The 23,125-nt window shown below is 38.7% G+C and overlaps 1 protein-coding gene across 3 annotated transcripts in view; it reads right to left on the reverse strand.

Annotated features, from left to right (window-relative positions):
• PTPRN2 (protein tyrosine phosphatase receptor type N2) overlaps positions 1-23,125 on the reverse strand; it is a 655,793-nt gene that overhangs the window by 377,567 nt on the left and 255,101 nt on the right. For all 3 annotated transcript variants that reach the window (XM_061468000.1, XM_061468001.1, XM_061467999.1), the window contains one exon: positions 6,944-7,030. In XM_061468000.1, coding sequence (XP_061323984.1) covers positions 6,944-7,030 — 87 coding nt within the window. The remainder of the gene's footprint in view (positions 1-6,943; positions 7,031-23,125) is intronic.

Consider the following 23,125-nt stretch of genomic DNA (forward strand, 5'->3'; position numbering starts at 1 on the left):
TAAAACATTTGAGTGGTAACTAAAAACATTGGTGCTATCAGCACCATTCCCAGGCCGAAAGTCAAAAACACAGCACTGCACCAGCTACTACAAAGGAGAAAAATGACTGCTACTGCTGAACCCAGGACAGCAAGTTCCAACACTGGTCCCTGAGGGACACCACTCGTTACTGGTCTCCAACTGGACATTTGTCATGGTTTAAACCCAGTCAGGCAACTTGTTCACTCACTCCCAGTGAGTGGTGCTGGGCTGAGAGCAATCGAGGCCCCCCCCCCCCCCCCCCCCCACCGGGGCTCTCCCCTTCCCCGCTCCCGGAGGAACGGGGAGGAGGATCAAAAGAGTGCAACTCCTACGGGTTGAGACAAGAACAGTCCAGCAACCAATGTACAACACAAATCACCACCGCTACCACCAACTACAACAATGATAAGAGAAAATAACAAGGGAAGAGAATACAATACCACTGGCCAAGAAACGAGTCCCACCCCGAAGCCCGTGTCCTTCCGGGTAACTCCCAGTTACCCCCCCACCCTGAGCATGACGTGAATGGTATGGAATAAGGGGTGGATAATGTCCTGGGTTCAGCAGTAGCAGTCATGTTTCTCCTCTGTGGTAGCTGGTGCAGTGCTGTGTTTTGACTTCCAGCCTGGGAACAATGTTGGTGAAACCGATGTTTTTGGTTGTTGCTAAGTGATTTTTACCCTGACCAAGGACTTTGTGAGGCTCATGCTCTGCCAGGGAGGAGGGGAAGCTGTGAGGAAGCAGAGATGGGGCGCCTGACCCAGGCTAGCCAAGGAGGTATTCCATACCGCAGCACATCATGCCCAGGTGGGGGGTAACTGGGAGTTACCCGGAAGGACACAGGCTTCCGGGTGGGACTCGTTTCTTGGCCGGTGGTATCGTATTCTCTTCCCTTGTTTTTTTCTCTTATTGTTGTAGTTGATAGTAGCGGTGGTGATTTGTGTACATTGGTTGCTGGACTGTTCTTGTCTCAACCCGTAGGAGTTGCACCCTTTTGATCCTCCTCCCCGTTCCTCCGGGAGCGGGGAAGGGGAGAGCCCTGGTGGGGGGGGGGGGGGGGCCTCCACTGTTGTCAGCCCGGCACCACTCACTGGGAGTGAGTGAGCAAGTTGCCTGACTGAGTTTAAACGACATTGAGCTGTTGACCACAACTTTTTGCATGCTGCCATCCAGGCATTTCTTTATCCACGAAGTGGTCTATCTAGCAAATTGTTTTCTTTCCAATTTAAAGATAAGGATGTCATGCGGAACAGTGTCAAATGCTTTGCACAAATCTAGACAGATAACATCAACTGCTCTACCCCTGTCCATCAGTTCCGCAGCCCCATCATAGAAGGCCACCAAATTGGTCAGTCAGGATTTCCCCTTCGTGAAGCCATGCTGGCTGCCACCACCCACCTTGTTGTTTTTCATGTGCCTTAACATGCTTTCCAGGACAACCTGCTCCAAAATTTTGTCAGGCACAGAGGTGAGACTGACTGGTCTGTAGTTCCCTGGGTCATCCATTTTCACTTTCTTGACAATGGCAGTGTTCAGATTCAGACTCAGTTCGCTTAAAGCCAAGTAATTTCAGGCAATGTTTTTTTACAGACCAAATAACTGTCTAAACTGAGAGCTGACTTGGACTGCTGAACACTCAGAATGGTAACTGAAGACAATGGGATCTTTATCTCAGTATGTGAAGATCTTTACAGAAGACACTGAATAAGTTATAATCTCAGACATCAGGCTGGACACCTCATATTAGCAAATGCTTTAAATTAATCTCTTCATGCATAACTCCAGCTCTGTATGGTCCTCATAATACCCAATATCTCATGTGAGTTAAGTACTATCAATTCATGTTTGTCAAGCATTTTGTTAGTGTAGTGAAGAACACCGTAGGAAACAAACAAAAAAAAACAACAAACCAAAACAAGATTTTTGTTATGCTTCAACAACAGCAGTAGTTAAACATCAATTTATGCAATTAATATATAGGGCCCTGCTACACATTTTCCATTGAAAAATTAGATATGTAAATAGGTGCACTTGTTGGTCAAGTCATCACATCTCCTGAAGGGATAGTTGAGTTCTGAGTTCAGGTATTTTAGAAGGCAAAAATGACGAAGATGCCCATTAAGATGAATTGTTGGAAGAAGCCAAAGCAGTAGAACAAAATGTGGGGAAAAGAGAGACCTAGAGTGAGAGTTCTTCAGTGGCAGTAGGGAAAGTCATACAAGGTTAAAGGGAGAAATAAGAAGGAAAAGAATAAAATCAGTGTTACTGCACTGTCAGAGAATGTGATATTCAGCTAAAAATCTCACTCTTAACTGGAGGCTGAGAATGATAGGCTATGCAGTTTGAAATACTATGAAATCAGAATAATCTGTTTTCTTTCCAGACAAAGCTATTCAGCTAAGATTAGTACTGAAAAGTCCCCTTAGCAATGTTCTCAATACATTCCTCAAGTATGAGAACATTATAAAGATTCAGAAATCATTTATATTCTCATCAAAACCCAAGTAAGTCATCTGTGTTCTAATCAATGGTTTTGACTATGGATTCTGAGTGTCTTTTCCACTACCCTTACAGCTGAGCTTACAGATCGTAGTATTTTTATTATATATGTATGTTTCTTGATAAACTCTTATGTTTGTAAGTTTACTATTTTATGCACGAAGAACAGCAATTACATGAACAAGGACAACGCTGCAGATTGTGAAGTGGTAAAATTATTTTTTTTTTAATAAATACAAACCCTCCTAACATCACTACCCATCTGACTTCAATCCATGATACCAGTCCAACAATCAATCACATGGGGCATTGGACACCCATAATTAGATTATAAAATCATAACTATAGTCATTTTACGTCTGCTTGCATAATTACATCAGCATGCTAATATCCTTTTAATGGTCTCTAATGATGTAATAAGAAATAATGGAATTTATTTGACAGCTACATAACCATTAACAAAACATATTAAGCATAACTATTACTTCTACAAAGATCCAGGCTGTATCCAATAGTGACAGCTAACATGTTGGATATTTTCTTCGGTGTTGAAATATTTCTAATTATGAATTCCCTAGATCTATTTCCACTCATCTGCTTCACAGGGTGAGCAAAGTTTATGTCAGTGCAAACTTGACAACAAACTAACTGCAGAAGTTGACTGAATGCACTGGGAGCCAAGCTTGAGGCTATACTGTGAATTGCAACCTATCCCTTAAAGTTGGCAGAATTGTGAAAGTGAGAAGATGATTGCTACCATGCTCAAACTAATAAAGAAGTAATATGGGAATCAGTAGGAATCCATGGCAAAAGTAATTGTTCACTTACCAAACTCCAAAGCAAGGAAAAAAAGAAAAATATAAGGAAGAAAGAAAGATCTTTCCAGACAAAACTAACCAAAGGTAATAATGCATTTGTCCCTTTAAACTCTTTTTTTTTTTTTCTCAAAGAAAAAACAAGAACTCTTAATTGCGAATTTAAAGAACTTCAGAACTCATGAACAGCCCTTCCTCCTCAGTTCTTTTCATACTGTTCTTATTCATGACATGGCCTTGTCTATACTTTCAAATTAACCCTGTGATTCTCATTAACATAGAAACATAGAATCATAGAATAGTTAGGGTTGGATAGGACCTTAAGATCATACATTTCCAATCCCCCCTGCCATGGGCAGGTACACCTCACACTAAACCATGTCACCCAAGGCTCTGTCCAACTTGGTGTTGGACACCACCAGGGATGGAGCATTCACAACTTCCTTGGCAACCCATAGCCGTTCCTCACCATCCTTACAGTAAAAAACTTCCTCCATATATCCAATCTAAACTTCCCCTGTTCAAGTTTTAACCCATTACCCCTTGTCCTATCACTACACTAATGAAGAGTCCCTCCCCAGCATCCCTATAGGCCCCCTTCAGATACTGGAAGGCTGCTATGAGGTCTCCATGCAGCCTTCTCTTCTCCAGGCTGAACAGCCCCAACTTCCTCAGCCTGTCTTCATACAGGAGGTGCTCCAGTCCCCTGATCATCCTCGTGGCCCTCCTCTGGACTTGTTCCAACAGTTCCATGTTCTTTTTATGTTGAGGACACCAGAACTGCACACAATACTCCAGGTGAGGTCTCACGAGAGCAGAGCAGAGGAGCAGAATCACCTCCTTCGACCTGTTGGTCACATTCCTTTTGCTGCAGCCCAGGATACAGTTGGCTTTCTGGACTGTGAGCGCACACTGAAGCCGGCTCCTGTTAAATTTCTCATTGACCACCACCCCCAAGTCCTTCTTCACAGGGCTGCTCTGAATCTCTTCTCTGCCCAACCTGTAGCTTTGCCTGGGTTTGCTCCGACCCAGGTGTAGGACCTTGCACTTGTCATGGTTAAACTTCATGAGGTTGGCATCAGCCCACTTTACAAGCATGTCAAGGTCCCTCTGGATGGCATTCCCTCCCTCAACTGAAGCGTATCAACGGAACCACAGAGCTTGGTGTCATCGGCAAACTTGCTGAGGGTGCACTCAATCCCACTGTCCATGTCAGCGACAAAGATGTCTGTACTCTGAAATCTTTGCAGTAGTCTAGAAAAAATCAGACCTATGCTATTACTTCCTTATAATTCAGAATTCTTGGAGGGAAATTTAAGAATTGAGAATTTTACACCAGGCTAATAATTAGTTCATAGTTCAAACTAGACTAGTATGTTAGATTTCCACCCCTTCTATAAATCCTTGGTCTCAGACTTACTAATAGCTTTTTCTATATAATGTCCCATCAAAACCAAAAAACAACAACAACAACAAAAGCAAAACAAAACAAAACCCCAAAAAAGTCTCCTTAAGAAAAAGATACTTTTACTTGCCAGTAAAATAAAATAGTCTAAGTCACCTATGATTCCTTAAATTGTATTTCCTGAGAGGCCTCATTCTCACACTTTGAAATGTCAATGGTGCATTAGGAATAGCCATGACATCAAGTTTTTCCTGAAACCTGTCTCCAAGAGGCTACTCAGAAGCTAAACAGGGTCTTCAGATTCATAAAGTTTCCACTGGTAATTGTGTTGTGATGACAAAAGAATACATCCAAAAAGTGTTAATTCTTTACTTGGCGAGGCTTTTTTCTAAAGCTTCTACTGCTGCTACATCTACTGGCCAGCTCCACATTTCTCTAGCATTTCATAGATTTAACTTGAGTCACAGCATCTCATTTTCTTGAATACAGAAAGTTTATGGATGAATTCTTTAGTCACTTGAGATTTGGGATAACCTTCCCAAATAACAGATTTATAGAACTTTTAAAAATACAAAATACTTTTTAAAAATATTGTGGTGATAGACAGAATGCTCAGTCCTCTTTAGAGTTACTATAATTCATAACACACTTTTAAAGTAATGACCATGCAAGTACTTTCAGTACAGTCATATAACTGCATATTTATAGATGCAAAATAAGCAGCTTTTCCAATGACATACGTTTAAAAAAAGAGAAAAGTTTGTTCCTAGCTAGCTGTATCACTGGAGGGATATTTTTCATTAGGGAAGGAATCTACAGCCTGCCAATTGCAATGTTGTGATTTATCAAATGATAAAAAATAACCAAAAGGCTTTATGCTAACAATTAGAAAGGTAGGTTAAAGTGCTCTTGTACTGTAAATGAATGAACTTAATGAAGCAGAACCAGTTGATTCCAGCAGAAAAATTGTTCCATGGGATTACCCCTTTAAATGTGCAGCACACTTTATCTGCTAATATTCCATCAAGAACGCAAATTCTCTTTACAAGCAAGACATACAATATTATTGGGTTTTGCTATTTCAAAACTCAGTTTTCATAAAAAATACATTTCATAAAATACAAGCAAAAAACCATTCAACAATACAAAAAACTGTTTTAGAAATAAAACCCCAAGAATATTTTCCTTCTATACTACTAAGGCTAATATGTCTGGTATTTGACAGGTTTCTAAGAATACTTTCTCACCAGTAGCCCATTTCTCCCTTCATTTACAGTAGTAGGAGGAGTAATCTTTTTTTTTCAAGATAGTAATAAACACTTTCACCAAAGATGAAGCATCTTCAGGCTGTGACTTAAAACATGGTGTTAAAAAGGAACCGAAGGTTAAACAAAAGCTGATGGCAGCACAAGCAAGGCTGAGAAAGATGCTGCTCTTCAGCAACCTGACTCATGGGCCAAAACAAGCAGCCCCAAACCTTCTGAAACATAGGCAGGAACTGGATGCTACCCAGACATCAGTTATTTTCTGTGCGCCAAGATGAGACTTCTTTCAAGCAAGCTGTCAAACCCTCCCACAGCTGACCCTTCTCTTCCACTGCTTTTCTAACTAATTTTATCTTCTGTTTTAAAAGGGAAGAATTAAGTTTCATGAAGTAAATGTTCCTACCCAAAATTATTTCAGAAAATCCCTAACCTAAATTTTTTTACTGTGCATGGCATGGCAAATCATAATCTCCTAGTTCAGGAAATCAACATGCAATCACCAGTATGGATCAAGGAAAACAGTAGTTCAACATAGCTGAACACCCTGTGATTTGTTAAATGAGTAGCTGATCAAGTGGCACAACCTAGTGTGCTATATGCCAGACTCAGAGCCAGGAAACCAAGTTCTTATCCATCCCTGATGTAATTATTCCCATCAGCAACGCTGGCTACAATGACCCTTCACAGGACTTTCCTTACCTAGAAACTGTTAAATAAAGTTGGTAATATTTTTACAGCACTTGGATTGGATTATTTTTCCCTACGGAAGCTTAGGAAGTGTAGGGGATGTTATAAAGACCATCATGATATTCTTTATTGTCTATTGCACACTCTTATTAACTCTGACATTAAAGAATAGATATTTGCTTATGAGACAAACTATTCAAAACCAGTGAAAAATTCAATAAAATAAAAAGGGGTAAATTCCATGTACATACTTGACATCATCGAAGGCGCTCATCTGCAGCTTCAGGATATCTGCCACTTCCTTTATTAACTCCAAGCCCTTTTCCACACTTAGGAGGCTGTTGAAAGGGAGCAAGAAAATAGAGCATTACAAAAATGGAACTCATCAATACTTGAGAGGCTAAAAGTCCCAAAAGAGTTATCACCTTGGCCTGTTAGAGTCTGAAAGCCACCACTAACTGTATTCCTGTCACATAGTGATCATGATAACAAGGGAATTGGGATCAGGTGCTTCTTCAGGCATGATGAATCACCTGAATTTTCCAGCAATAAGACAAACAATAAGGTGTAAATGGAATTGTTAGGAAGTGTAATGGGCCCATGATGCAGCAACCAGTTCATCTCAGTCCTCAATAAAAAATGTAATAAAGTAAAAGGACAGAAAGAGAGAAAAGGATTGACGAGACAAGGAGGGAAACAAACAATGAAAGTCAAATTGCAGGCTCAGTATCAAATGGACAAGGGAAAAGCATATTTTTAAATTCATTAGTTTTTAAAATGAATCTTCACCCAGTGAAGGGATACAAAATTATTATGGATTTGAAAGTAAACAATAGAGTAAGGCACACAGTCCAGAGGACACTGATTAGATAGATAGGATTTAGTTTGGTGGGTGGATGCACTGCTGCAGAACTCCCTTTAAATCTTTTTAACCTTTGTCAATGCCACATTTACATTTTTTAATTTAGAAAACAGGTTGCAATCAAGCCTAACATAAGAGGACTGCTATCATCTTAAAAAGCACTTATCTAGATGTAAAATTTATATTTGCAAAAATTTCAGGTTATTAGAATTGCTACAACTCTAAAGATGCATTAAGAACATTCTGTTCCTAATATACAGATCATAGCTTGCTTAGTCGTTTTTTGGTAACTGTGGAATCAAACCCAAAAGTATTAAAAAAGTAAAGAGGTAAGGAAATGATAGACCAATGTCCAGTGAGAACAACAATTGTGATTACAGAATTATTCTCAACATTATAAAGCCCCAAAGACCATGAAATTAAACTTTATGATCTTGATACTTATCTAACTTATGCCATGACAATTCAGAAACATCTTTGATGAGACTAACCTAGGGGAGAAAAGGTTCTGCATTTTTTCCTTCAAGGATTTATAACAAGTAGGAAAAGGAGGTGTCAAAAAAGTATGTACTATTAGACATGATCTTTTCAGCTGGACTAATGGGAAAAAAATGATATTTTTTTTCAAAACTGTGTACCTAGGCTGTTATTTCTGCTTCATAGTGAAAGCTTTTTAATCAAATCTTATATCACAGTAATCATTGCCACAATTTTATTTATTGTCTGCAATGAGCACAGTTTATTTATTTATTTATTGTATTGGGTTCTGCATACACTGCCCTAAAGGCACCTCTATTTAAATAATGGCATGTCTCATGTGGATCTCAGTTAGAATGGAATTGCTCAGCCTCCCTTCATGGTACTAACCCAAAATGTTCAAGAGACCCCCTGTCACACAAGCAGAGGTAGCCCCTCAAGGCACCAGATAAATTTGGAGTTTTTCCAGATGTCTAAGACAGAAATGTTCTTGTGTGAAAGTAACAAAAGAATCTGATTGTTTCTGAAATGAAAAAAAATGTACTACAGATTATTCATAAAACCCCTATATTTCAAGGACTGTTAGTGAGTAGAAATGTGATTATTCCCATCGCTATGAAAGCAGATTGTCACAGTGACTCAGGGGCTTATGTGTTAATTAAATCTTTTCTCCCAAAGATGTTGGCTTAAATTTTATGGAAATGATTGGTGTCAGCAAGTGGGCTTTTACTGAAATAGCAAGTCTACACAGCAGTGCAAGCAAAGTCTGCTGCATACATTGGTGTCATTTTTTTACCAAGGGAGTCTCATTTGTAAAAGCTCAACCTCCTCCTTACCCCTCCTTCCCTGAAAAACCATTCCTCAGCTTCAATAACAAGGTATGCTGCTACAAGCCAATGCAGCGACAGCCATAGGGGATGTAATCACAGCATTCAAATTCTACAATAGAGAAAGAATGCTGGAGAGAAAATAGAAGAGAAAATGGTTTTGGAAGGCCATTCTTTTGCAAGTCTGAGTATCCAGGAGTTGTCCTAGTAACTCTCATGCAATACCAAACTAAGACACACAGGTTCACAAATTCACATGCAGATTCTTAGGATAAGAAATTGTCATTCATAACAGCTCAGGAAAGCTGCAGAACCAGTACTCTTTGGTACCAATACTACTATTGATCTCACTACCACATTCGAGGATTCACAGTAAAAATTATTAATTTATAACACAATATTTTCCAATACATTTTTTCAAATTTCTTAACACTGATACATACTAGTACTGTTTATTACAGTTCTGTCACAGTTGTGTTGTAGGAGAGTTGAATATTCAAAACCTTCCTCTAAAAATGCCAAAACATCATTCTATGCACTATTTCTGCTTTGCTTTAATTTAGTGTTGCATTTTGCTCAGCTTTGCACAGCTTGCACAGTGATTAGCTTTGTTTACATAGAGAGAATACACTGTTCGCAAGGCAGTGTTAAGCACACTAGCCTGCTTTGCAACAGCATCATACATCGACATCACCCATCTGATTTCAGGTTTCTACAAGGACTGTCACCAGAAGACAACTTGCAAACATCATCTGTCCTCCTGCCCTTGGTCCTCCCACACATCCCTGGCGCAAGTACACAGTACTCATGGAAGAGCCGTTATTTGTGATCTTTCACATACTATGCTTGGTTTTCAGCTTGAATTAATTTAAAAGGAAGTGTTACATACACCAAGAAAGAAAGACAAAAAACAGTGGTTCAGATGAGGAGGAAATAGTGAGATAATCCAGACAGAAACTGCAATAGTCGAAAGAAGACTCTTTAGAAAACCCTGATGCTGAAACTATTTTATCAAGACCGAAGACATGGAGGAAAGCTAAGGGTGGAGGTAGGGTTCACACTACTTTTTCTGAGCTGTCAAGATGGTCGTTTCAATTCCCTATAAAGGGGAACAACAGAGGGAAACCTCTTTTTGGTGATGGTCCTTGCTGGCACTTGGAGCTGTATGGCACAAAGTGATTCTCTGGGCTACGGCCACTCAATTTCAAGACATGCCACAACACGAGGTCCAACTCTTGCATTTTCTCTCAGAAGCCTATGTTAACACATATCAGTACACCAGTAATGGTGAACTCTTAGAAATCACAATTTATATAGGCCTCAGAAATACAAAGCATGTGCCAGAAAAAACAAAAGCAGCAGCAAAGACTTACTCATGGAAGCTGTCTATGCTTTTCACGTTTTCTTATGGTTGGCTCTCACTTTTTACATCAAAGAAAATTAAGGTCTCCTGCAATATCTCTAACAGCTCTTCTTGGTTTTACCACTATATTTTTTGATTGCCTTGAAGGTTTCTGATCACCTTTAATTTAGATTTTTGCCTTAGGAAGAATTGACTGTTGGATGGCATAGCATCTTTTGCAGGTGACAGAACTGTTGCCGAGATCTTGAGATCCTGGTTACTTTGGGTTTCCTACCTTTCTCTCATTTCACTTCCTGTAGATTTGTCTTCTGCATTTTCTTCCAAGTTAACTGTGATATATGACAATAGGAGCTAAACCAAAATGTGATATATCTCATAGTTTAAAATAATTCTTTTGAGGTCCTTTTTAGGTTTCCATCTCCAGTTCTCTAAAGTTTGGAAGATGAAAAGACAGTCAGAAAGTACAGAAAATTAATTTATAACGAACTTCCTTCCATTGCTTTAACTTCTAATGCCATTTCAATCTGTGAATGATAACCTAAATCTTATTTTTCAGTTGACAGATTAAGACCCTATTGAACCAGTAGCAGAACTCTGTCTCATTCAATCTCTATCTTATTATTTGTAGAGAATACTTTGTTTGACAGGTTAATGACAATGAAGACATAAATGGGGAATGAAACATAAATTTTTCCGTTAGTGTTTATGTAGATATATGTAGTTTTAAAGTCTGACAGAGTCATCTGCAAAATATTTCACTGCTGCTTTTATTTAATCTCACTTTTCAGGGCACAGATCTTGCACTGGAGAATATGGCTTGTATCTCTGCTAAGAATAGCCTGTGTTATATGGTATAATTATATCATCCCTTCAGATTAAATGACTCAGTGCAAGATTCTGATGTCATAATTTAACATCATGACATAACCATGAAATGTTCCCTATACATTTTAACCAAGTGAAAAATAAATAATCCAATCCATATCTACTTGTCTGAGGTAACATAATCATGAATTAATCAGGTATCTATAATTTCATCAGGAATTTTGTCTAACAAAAAAAAAACAAACAGATCTAGGCTACAAAGATATTTTATTTAGAGATTAATCTGAAAGTACAGGAATAAGTATCTCTAATGTTAGCTACCGAGCACTTCTGAGAAATAGTGTAATCCATTTAAATGCTCAGGAGTGGACTTGGGAGATCAACTTTAAGTGACTGTTTTTTAAAATGTTTCCAAAAAGTGTACTGGACATCAAACACAGGAAAATTAGATTGCTTGGTGAAAATAATATTCTGTATCTTCTGATGTCTAAATCTCTCCCAGTGAGGGAGCTGAAAACAGAAATATTAAGGAACAATCCACATACAAAGGTAATTTAAATAACAGAACATCAGATTATAATTTTCCTCTGTTATTTCCTATTAAAGATATCATTTTTCATTTGTTCAACTTCTAAGAAAAATGCAGTTATGAGGAGCCATCTCTAAAATCTGGTCCCACAATTTTGGCACAACTGAGAATAATCCTATTAAGTGATTTTCTTCTCAGTCACTGCTACAAAATGTATAGCATTTGCTAACCTTTCTTTGAATGCCTATACAGTCCCACTGTCTTCAGTGGTTTTATACATAAGTGAGAGAACATCTGTTGCTGAACAAATTACAAATGAGGAACAGAGTATGTCTTCACCTGGAAGAGATCTATCAAGTTACCCTGGTCATGACATCTTCCTGACCCTCAATTTCACTATCCATAAAATGAGGGCAATGATACCAACTTTCTTTGTCAGATGCCTAGTATTGTTATATAAAAGACTGGTATTATTTGACCTTCATCCCTTCTGGACCTAAGAATAAAAAGACCAGCACTACTGGCTTTCTCTAAACACAATATATATTTCTCCCTATCGAATATGGAGAAAGGGTAGTAGAGAAAACCATGCAACCCAAAAAATTAACTTTCAGTTATCATAAAAAATTCCCTCATTTCCCTACCAAAAATTTTATTCCAAACCTTTTCAGCACAGGCAGTCTGACTGTTTTTAGAGCACATCTTGCTGATTTTAGAGCATATTTAGAACATCCTGATTTAGGTAAAGTTAACTTCTCCCTCAATGGGGAGTTAGTAGCCTTCCAGATGCCTGGAAGGCATCTTTGCAGATGCCAGGAAAATGGAGTAGGAGATGAGTCTTACAGACCAGATGTGCCTTATGAATGGCCAGTTAGACCACTCCAAAAAAAAGAGTAGTTCTGAATTACTGGATGTTGATCTCAATAACAGTACAGCTTCATGCTGCAATTATAGGAGCAACACTAAAAATGGATGCCATGTTTCCAGGAATTTCCCGAGATAAACTACAAATCTGATGAATGAGAACAACTACTTTGAATAATCAAATGTCTATTTTTGACCTGGACCTAATGATTTATACATTCAAAGCTCAAAGCTTCCCCTTCCAGTTAAAGAACAAGAAGGAAACATGTAAATGAATGAACAGGAGGAGCTCTGCAGAGAGTGACACTGGCAGCATGGCCAGCTCTGCATGTTGAGCTAAATGGAGCTCAAATTCTAATAAAAGCCAGTGGACAATGTCAAAGGCAACAAGAGGAAAAACAGAAGTAAACAATGATGAAAACTATATGTTCTGTATTCCCCTACATGCCTGTCAAAACAATCCCATAAATCGACCCATTCTGATAGTGAAAAATCTGATCCAATTATACAGATGGCTTGACTGCTAACGTTTGCCAAGCCTGCTTCCAGCCCAAGGAGAGCAACATGTAGCTCAATGTTATGCTGAGGTTGTCAGTCTCACAAGCAGTTGCTCTCATTTGCTTTTCCTCCTCCCTATTTCCAAGCGTCTTCAGAACCCCACTTACTGAACTCCGAAATGCTCCCTTCGTGCTATCATTCAAATTATGTATTGTCTTTACCAGACTGTACCTAGTGCCCTTCCAACACTCTGTTTAGCAATTGTAATGCAGTACTATAATGGACATCCCATCAGCCCTGTCAGATTAGTTCAATTGAATCATTTTCTGCAAAAAAATGAAGAATAATCTACAGTACAGAAATACGCCTGACATTGGGAATTGCACTTCTTAAACCTAAACGTCAGTCAATCCCCGGTGAAATCTTAAGTAAGGTAGGGTTCAATCCACCTCAAATTTGCTTAAATCAGGACAGAGACAACGAAGGCCAGTTTGCTGTTTCTAAGAGCACTAAGTATTGCACTAAAATTGCCAGGCATTTTTCTACAGCTTGAAAGTTGCCTGAGTACTTAACTACAGACCTCCCAGCAGTATCAAAAAGTGCATTTTTTGTGGAGGTAAATGCCACTCTTACATCCAGCTTCTCTTTTGCTATCCAAACTCAGGCACAATGGCATCTACGCTCCACCTATATTTTTCCTGAAAGCTCAAAAGTTTGGCTATACCTCTGTTCAGCTTGAATCGTACTGAATCCATGTCTCATCCAGAGGAAGGCAGGAGGCAGAACCTGAACCCAGGGCTTAGGAATTTTGGGAAGGAGATATTTTTTACTTACACTAATTTTTATTTTAAAACCACTTTCAATATTTACTAGGGTAAAATGCACACATGCTGGAGAAGTAAGTTTGAACCAGCAGTCTTCCTTCCTCCAGAGTGCTGCAAGAGTCATGTTCCTATGTTGCTTTTATGCCTGAAGACGAAACACTAGGCTTTTGAAAGGATAAGGGACAGTGCTACCACTCAGGGCTGGTACACAGAGCACTCTCCTAAGATGTGGAAGTTAAAACTGCTCAGACCAACTTCAGTTAGATCTTTTCCATCTCCTGCTTCATTTTCTAACCCCTGCAGTAATAAGCAGAAGGCAGGCAGAACATACTACGTATGGTGCCTTTCATCAGAGGAGCACTAGACACACTGGATCCCAGAATATCCTACTTGTATCTCAGTGAAACAGGGAGATACCTTGCAGCCAGGGCTGTCTTCTGGAGTCTCCAAAAGTCCCTTCTAATTGGTGGAAGAAACGAGGTGCCTAATAATCTCCATATTTGGGTATGTCTGCACTTGTCTCTTGGGGACCACAGTGATATCAAATGAAGTGGATGACATCCCCATCCCTAAGGACAATGAGCAGCATCCAGCAGCTCTAAGTTTGGCACCAGAATGAGGCCATCTGGTTTTCACCCTAAATTCTGAAATAACTGCATTTCAACTTTAACCTTAGAAATGCGCCTTAAAGGAAAAAGGTATTAACCAGGTGGATTACAAGACAGACACCCAACATTTTTGAAAACAGAAGCTGAATGGACTAAATCCATTGAAGAATTTCATTTTGGTAATCCCTTTAATTAAAAAATGATGGGCACACGCGGATTAGGCCCTGCAGGTGAGAGTGGAAGGTTAGAACTGTAAAATTCTTTCTCAGTTGGGTCTTTACCCCACAGATTCACATGTTATTAAAAATAATCTACCAGAAATTCTAGTCTGACAATCACCTTGATGGGTTCACTGAGGATCAGTGTTTTATAGTGATGCTATTTCACTCTAGAACCTAATCTGAGGTTTAAACTGACAAACAATTTTGCTGGACCTTCCTACCTCTGTATTTATTCTGAGTGTTTATGAGGTTTTTTAAATTGCTCGCATAGCACACACATACAGGAGCTTCTTTCACACTGAAGATTTTCTTTTCCTCTAGTGTTTTTAAATATTGAATTTTAAGAAAGATGCATTCTGTAGCTTCAGATAATTATTTAAGAAAGTTCCACCTGGACATTTTTGAATAATGTTTCTTTTCGTTGACATCAAATTGGCTTCCCCTCATTGGAAGGGCAACAGTCTATAGCGGTATCACTTTCTTAGCATGCAGCAGTCTCCTTAGTACTGCCGAACGGTGTCATTTCATCCTTACATGAATCTTATAAAACACATGAATCTCATGTTTCCAGATTGGGTTGATAATCTCAGCCATGCAATCCGTTTCTACGTGCACCCACTGCAGTGCAGCCTAGGCAAAGAACAGAGATCAGAAATTTCCCTTATAACCTGAAGCAAGAGTATTCCTTCTGAAAATAAAGAAATAAGACTATGGTATAATTCTATAACCAATTAGTTAATGCGATTATGTATATGCTCATTACTTGCAAAAATCTTTCACTTTTTAAAAAACTGCCTGCTCAACTTTTGACTTCAGTGATATGCATTAGACTGGTTTACTTTTTTGGGAACACGGCAGGGAAATGGTCCACTGACTTCAGGATTTGCATGCTTTCTTTTACATTTTTAAGCCTGAAAATATGAACTACTAATATGTGCCAAGGGTAGGATTCATGTATCTAAACACAGCAAATCTTTTCTTCAAAATTTTCCATAGCCTCATAGCCCAGACTATGAGGAATATCAAGAACACCTTTTTTTTTTTTTTATTTTAGAAAGAAATATTTTTGTTAATATCTATTATTCTGTCACACTTGTTCCAGCTGAATTTCATCTACCATTGTGCTCCTTAATCCCTCAATGTATTTAAATCCATCTGGAATTTTTCTAAATCCTCCATAGTTCTTCCTAACAGAGACAATTTGCCCATAGGGTACCACTAATCTCTCTACACACTGAGAAGCAGTGGTTCATGACGAATCTTTCTCCCCTATCTCATAACCAGTTCTTAATCCACAGTGACACCCTGGCCCTTGCTCTGTGACTCATTCTCCTTAAAGTCAGTATGAAGAGCATCCCATTTATCTCCTGTTGACTTAAAGGGTAGGTGCAACTTGCAGTTTTGTTGCAATAGCAGGTTTTCTCCCAGGAGAGTCTGATGTATCTCATCAGAAGATGATTTGCTCCTGAGGGTCGTTCAGGTGTGATGCAGCCATGAAGGAGAAGAGAGGGTCCCTGGCATGGCATCCTGGAGGCCAAAGCTCAGTGCCCTTCAGATATAAATAGCCAAGACTTAAAATGTGAATAGTAGCTTATCATTGATGTGATTTCAGAGTTGGTGATCACAGCATTTCTTCGACACAGAAAAGGTGAAAACAAGTCTAGGAAAGTTTTTATTTCAAGGACAGTTTATTTTTTTTTTTTTTCTTTTTTGGCTTCTCTTTTATTATCTAGGATTTGGGGTTTTTTTTCTGTGTTTTTTTTTCTTTTTTTTTTCTGATAAGATTAGTAAATATTTTAACAAGCAACGTAATGGGAAACTCAGCTATTGAAGTATGAAATAGAAGGATGTGAACCTGTCTGTGTGCAAATTTCAGCAGTAAGTGAACAATGGGAAAGCTGCTCATGCCATCACAATAAACAGAACCTTTATTATCCTCAAGAGAGTTTCACTCCCTTCTTCCCCATGACCCCTGTGTCCCAGGAACTGGCTTCATTGCACTTTCCAGCACATCAAAGCCACTATTCTTTGACTTGGAAGATCACTCACCAAACCTCTCAAATCTGGCCGCTAGCTACCAACATCTGAGCCATGCACCCTGCAATCCAGAGGAAAGTTGTTGCATTGGGAAGGGAATATATGGTGTATGGTGTCATCTACACATGTCCTGTGGAAGGATTGAGTGCTTCTGCCACCTCAGGTAGCACATGGCATGTCAGAGAAGACATGGCAACACAGTGACATGACTCTCCCATTCTCATCAGGTTGGGAACCACTGGTATAAAGCTACTGAATCCATCCTTCCTCACCTCCTACTTATCTTTTCCTGATGCAAAAGAAGTCTCACTCATCACAAGAAAGATGCATATTATATATACAATGGAGGAGAAACTGTGAATTACAGTGGTTTGCTCCAGGTCACAGAGGAGGCAAGTGACACAGCAAGGATTACTGGAAATGCTTTAACATCAAAGTAATTTATAGCGTTGCCATCAAATTCTTTCTGAACCTACCAAGCCTAAAAAGAACATTTAGACACCAAAATTGTATTTATTCCTCTTGTCTGGAAGTGCCCCTGAGAGTAACTCATCCGATAATCTATAATGAAAGTCCTGAGCACTGATGCTTCAAGTCCATGACATTACAACAGCCTGCCTTGTCTGTCTGAATTTGATTATTTTGTCCATGTTTCAGTACAGTTTCATACTTCTTGAAGCACATATACATAAGTAAAGGCTTAGAGGAGGCATGTATTTCAGCATTTTTTTTGGTTTAATTTGGTTTGAATATGGTTTGTGCCTTAAATTTAGGTAAGTAATGATTAATTTTGTAAATTCAGGATTAATAAAGCAACAAAATAACTTCTGAGCACAGAACTACTCACTGGATTGGTTGAGAGCTGTTATTGTAATTATTTTAAGGACACTGAAATTTTATTGCATTGGGCTGCAGATTCATTTTTCTATGCTTGTTTCCTCAAAAGCTTTATTAGCCATAAAAACTTTTTAAGTTTACTTCTGTTTTGACAGCTCAGCAAATTCCCACTTTCCACAATTTTTTCCCTCTTTTCCCACCACCAGTAAGTGTGAATTTAAACCTCTTAATACAGACAGATACAAATCCCGACCAATTTGTAACACAAATGACACTTGCCTAAAAACCCATGGCAGTGGTCAGGCTATGAAGGTCAGAGGAGATAACAGCATCATGGAAGCATGTCAGTGACAGAGAAGTCGAGAATGATCAACTCTCTAGAGTTATAATGGGAGTGTGACACTGTGCCAGCCTGTACTTGCCTTACTTCAAAAATGCACTGCTGCCATCTGTGTTAATAGCAATAAATTCCTACAGATGCTTTGTTGCTAGCAGAAGCACAGAAATAATGACAATAATATCTGCCATAATTGTGATGTTCTCTTTCCTCAGGCTGGAACGGACCCCAACAAAGTACTCCCCAATGCATTTTAAGCTGAAAGTTAGAAAAAGCACTGGAGTCCATTTCTCATGAACCCCGAATTTCTGATGCAAAACAGCCTTAAAAATGCAAAATTGTTCTTTCTTGTCAAACTACTCCCACTTACTAGTAATTAACTAATGAGATTGAGGATAACTGATGATACAGATTTTAATGCACTTCCAACTTTTCATTTTTTCCCTTCCTTCATATCTTTCCTCTTCCCTGAAGGCAGTTTCCAATTGGAAACTGGATACCTGGACCAATTTATAGAATCCTAGAGTGGTTTGGGTTGGAAAAGACCTTAAAGTTTATCTAGTTCCAAACTCCTGCCATGGGCAGGGACACCTTGCACTAGACCAGGTTGTTCAAAGCCCCATCCAAGCTGAGTTTAAACATTCCAGGTACGGGGCAGCCACAGCTCCTCTGGGCAACCTGTTCCAATGTCTCACCACCCTCATAGTAAAGAATTTCTTCCCAATGTTCCAATTTATTCTCTGTGTTCTGAATTAGCCCTCACTGATTTTCTACTTACACAATTTCATTTCTGTGAAATAAATATATTTTAGAGTAAGATTAAAATTACTTTATTCCGATTTTTAGTGGTCAGCATTTACATTGTGTACATGTTATCTGTCTTAAGAATTTAGGAAAAAAATAATTCAGGCATAAAAATTAAATGATGGCATTTTTTACATTGTGTACATGTTATCTGTCTTAAGAATTTAGGAAAAAAATAATTCAGGCATAAAAATTAAATGATGGCATTTTTTACATTGTGTACATGTTATCTGTCTTAAGAATTTAGGAAAAAAATAATTCAGGCATAAAAATTAAATGATGGCATTTTTATATCTGAGCTTCCCAGGATTGGGTAGAATGGCACTTATGAAAAATACTGGTAGATAATAGGCTGCATTATGACTCATTTTCCTTCATTCCCAGGAATCCTGATCTTTGGCTTTCTCCCTCTCATTCATTTCAAAAGCTTAAAATTCATCGCTCTTTTATAATGAACTACATAATAATTACCAAAAAACCCACTGTGAAATACTAAAAATATTGACCATATGTTATTGTGAGATATTGCAGCATCTCAGGGTTTTAATGACTACCACTGTTTATAAAAACAAAGCACAGCTCCCAGCCCCATCCCTAGCTCAGGAATATGTAACACTCATCCTCAGTGATTAAAGGTCTATAGCCTGCAGCCAGTAAAGTGACCTGGACCTGCTCACAGAGATGTTATGGAGTATCTGCGCCATCTGCTCTCCCAAAAGAGCTGATGCGTGAGAACTGCACAAGGAACGATAACGTGGCACAGAAGGCATGGAAAGAGAGAAATTGGAGTGTCTGGGAATGTGTGTTCTGGGAAACTAGGCTGACAGACATATCTGTCCAGCTAAGCAGGGAGATACAAATGTGAGCTGGTCCTTGTGGCACTACTGGGGACTCCAGGCCCAGTCCTGCAATTACCTGTTGCCTTTCATGAGTTCAAGGGACCAGAGTGATTCCTTGCCACTACTGCTGCTAGTGTGACAGATCACCTGGTCAACACCAATTGAAAATTTTGCTCTGGATATTCCTCTAGAGGTTAAAATGCAAAGCTGGTCCCATTAGAAAGCGGAGGAAAACATCAGGGGAAGCAAAGCCCTAAGAGGAGGCAAATATAGACCCACAGAAGGACTCTTCTCTTGTGTAATGTGATCTACATCAGCAGGTGAGAATCATTTTCTGGGATATTTCAGCAGATTTTGCAAGCACAAAAGCTAAGGGCAACAGAAGTAGAACAGGCTATCATCTTATCTCTGCACATACAACAGATAAGAAATTCAATATATTCAAAGCTGAACTGTTGTATTGAACAAAACACACCAGTATTCATGCTCTCTATGCAAAGCTACGGTAACTACCATTTCTCTGTTATTTTCTTGTGCATGAATAAAAAGCATGAAGTACCATTTTCCTATGGGAATATGTAATATCAGAATTAAGGCAGTGAAGCAGTAATATGGGGGGATTTGATCTCTGTCACTTTCTAAGTATCACAAGGAAAGCAGAAGACTAAAGAGGGAATAGTGATTTTATGTCTAGGAAACTCTGGAAGGATGAATAATTGCACGTAAAGAGTTAGCCAATGAAGATTCTAGATCTATGGCTCTCCCCCTGTTACAGTGCTGAGACACAATGACAGAATTGTCTCTACTGGATAAATTCATAGGCAAGTATTTGCCATCTGTATTATTTAGGTAGGGGGTCAAGCTATGTTATCAGAGGTAAAACTTTTGTCTTTAAGATCAACAATGGACATTTATGGAACTTACAAGGGTAGAGACTGTTAGGGAAAGTGACAAAGGGATAAAAATTTACATTTAACTTCTTTTTTAATATGAGCAATGCTGTCTCTGTCTCTTGCTGATTTTAACAGACTTTAGTAGCAAAAGCCTGTTTTATCAATGTTTATAATTTCTTTTAGTTTTTAAGGCTAGTTGTAGAAATTCAGTAAACAATATGCACAAATCTTTTTCCCTTGATACACTGCACTTGGAGGTAGAATAACAATTTCAAAGAGGACATTGAGATATGCAGAGAAGGTCAAATCAGTGTTTCTTTTAGAATATATGTATTAAAAGACAAGAACATTTTGTTATTATTTCCTAAAAAAGACCTGAAAAGCTTCATGGAATACAAAAGCTCACCTTCTAAGAAACATTGAGACCTTCCTGTAACAAAGAACAATAAAACCTATTAGCCCTGTTCACTGCTGTACATATTATGAATAATTTTCTCCTCTTTACTTTAAATTTAATTTTAAAATGCAATTAAAATGCACTAAATATTTTAACCTGGTAAGGAAATCAAGTAATGAAGATCATAAAAATACAATTCTTTAATGACTTGCCTAAGAAAACTGAAAACTTGGGGAACAAACTAAGAGTTCTGTACAACCCAGCTTCAGGGGCCTAACCTGAACATGATCCTTCAGAAAGCAATCATTAACTGCAAAGCAGTACCATTTATCACCTCTGTAAAGGTGGAGAAACAATATCAAGCATTTGGAATTAACCTATCCCTTCAGCATGTTAAATGGGTCAGACTAATCATATTCCATGGCAGTTTTATATTATGAACACAAGATCCATTTTCAGCTTTTTCACAGCATTTGAACAGAATACCAGCTACCTCAAATTAAATGCACAGAAATACACGTATGATGCAATTAAGTTAACACATTGTGAACAGATTTACGGCCTACATTTTTTTTTTATACAGGCAGTCTGGAATCAAGAGGTAACATATGACAAAACACAAAATATCCAGGAACTGACTAATACAATGCCAGAAGTTGGCTCACAAGATAACAGTGCTGCCATGAGCTGCCTGTGGTCTTGCATTTACATTAAAAACTTCAAGCACATGCATTCTGTTAAATAACAAAAGAGCACGGGTTCCTCTGCATTGAGTGTCCAAGCATGGCTTCAGAAAAGCATGACTTGCCTTCAAAACTCAAAAGACTGATAAGCAATTAAGAGATGAACTTTCTACTCTCAAATTAGGATTTTTCTTAATGTATTAAACTATTCAATCTCATATTTAAGAAATTGCACCAGTCTGACTATTTAAACTGCTGAGCATTCAGCAGCTTGCATTTAGTTTTACTGGAGGTGGTAAGAACTACATGTTCTGGAAAGCCAGGCTTTGGGTTTCCTCATGAGAGGCTCAGGATGCAAACATTGTTCAAATGGTTTGATTGAGCAATCTTGGCCCTCAGCTTAGAGCATAACCTGCCAGACAAATGGGAGTGTTGACATTTTTGCCATACCTGAAGAACTAGAATTTCAGAAAATAGGAAGAGGTTTTTTGTCCAAAGGCAAAGACTCCTCTGATTTGAGATCTCACACTGACTTAATCCTGCTTCATAATGGAGAGGTATTTTATAACTACAGCCAAAGTAGCATACAGAGGAAAATAACATCCTCTAGCTAACTTTGTTTTATAAGATTACTTTGGAATTTCTGTGCTAAAATTAGTAGAAACAGTTCAAAGCTCTTTCTTGAGAAAGAAAAAGTTCTTTCTTGAGAAAGAAACAAACCTCTTCCACACAAATCCTACAGTGGTAGAATACCAATTTTTTGCAGAAAGAAAGAGCAAAAAAGTAAATTGCTCAATTTGACTGGTTTGTTGGCATAATAATGCACTGAAGCAGCACAGTGGAGGATTTGTTGGACAATTTTCTCCACTGAAACTGTCAATTCACTCTGAAGCTTAGTGCTGATGGATATTATGGATTGGTATGGATTTCACTGCTCCAACCATCTGAAAGGTCACTCAACAAACACATCAGGAGTAACCTATTGTTCTTGCCACTGACAATCAGACTGCTGTTTTGACAAGTCTTTATCACAAACCTTTTCTTCAAGAATCACATGGAAATCTTTGCTTTGTGGCAGAATTAAAAGCTGGCACCTTAGGCGTTCACTGAAGCAGTAGCTCCTTGGATCACACTTGCAAAGCTGTAGAAGCCCGAGAATCTCATAGTGCATGGATCACACCTGACATCTATCAACTATAGCACTGAGTAGAACCATAGAATCATATAACTATTTAGACCTTTAAGATCAACAAGTCCAACCATTATCATAGCACTGACAACAAACCACTAAACCATCCCCTTAATCACTACATCCACATGGCTTCTGAATACTTCCAGGGATGGTGTCCCCATCAACTAGGGCAGCTTACCCAATGCTAACTCACTAAAACCTCCTTTCAGGTAGTTGTAGAGAGCAATAAGGTGTCCCTTCAGCTTCCTTTTCTCCAGGCTGAACAACGCCAGTTCCCTCAGCCACTCCCCCATAAGACTTTTGCTCTGGACCCTTCACCAGCTTCATTGCTCTTTAGACACACTCCAGCACCTCAGTGTATCCCTTGTAATGAGGTGCCCCAAACTGAGCACAGTATTTGAGGTTTGGCCTCACCAGTGTCAAGTACAGTGGGGCAATCTCTTTCCTAGTCTTGCTGGCCAGCCTATATCTGATATGAGCCAGAATGCTTTTGGCCTTCTTGACCACCTGGGAACA

Source organism: Pezoporus flaviventris, unplaced genomic scaffold (assembly GCF_033815535.1).
Source record: "Pezoporus flaviventris isolate CSIRO_AGI_PZ_B2104156 unplaced genomic scaffold, CSIRO_AGI_Pfla_v1 ptg000047l, whole genome shotgun sequence".
Taxonomy (NCBI): domain Eukaryota; kingdom Metazoa; phylum Chordata; class Aves; order Psittaciformes; family Psittacidae; genus Pezoporus; species Pezoporus flaviventris.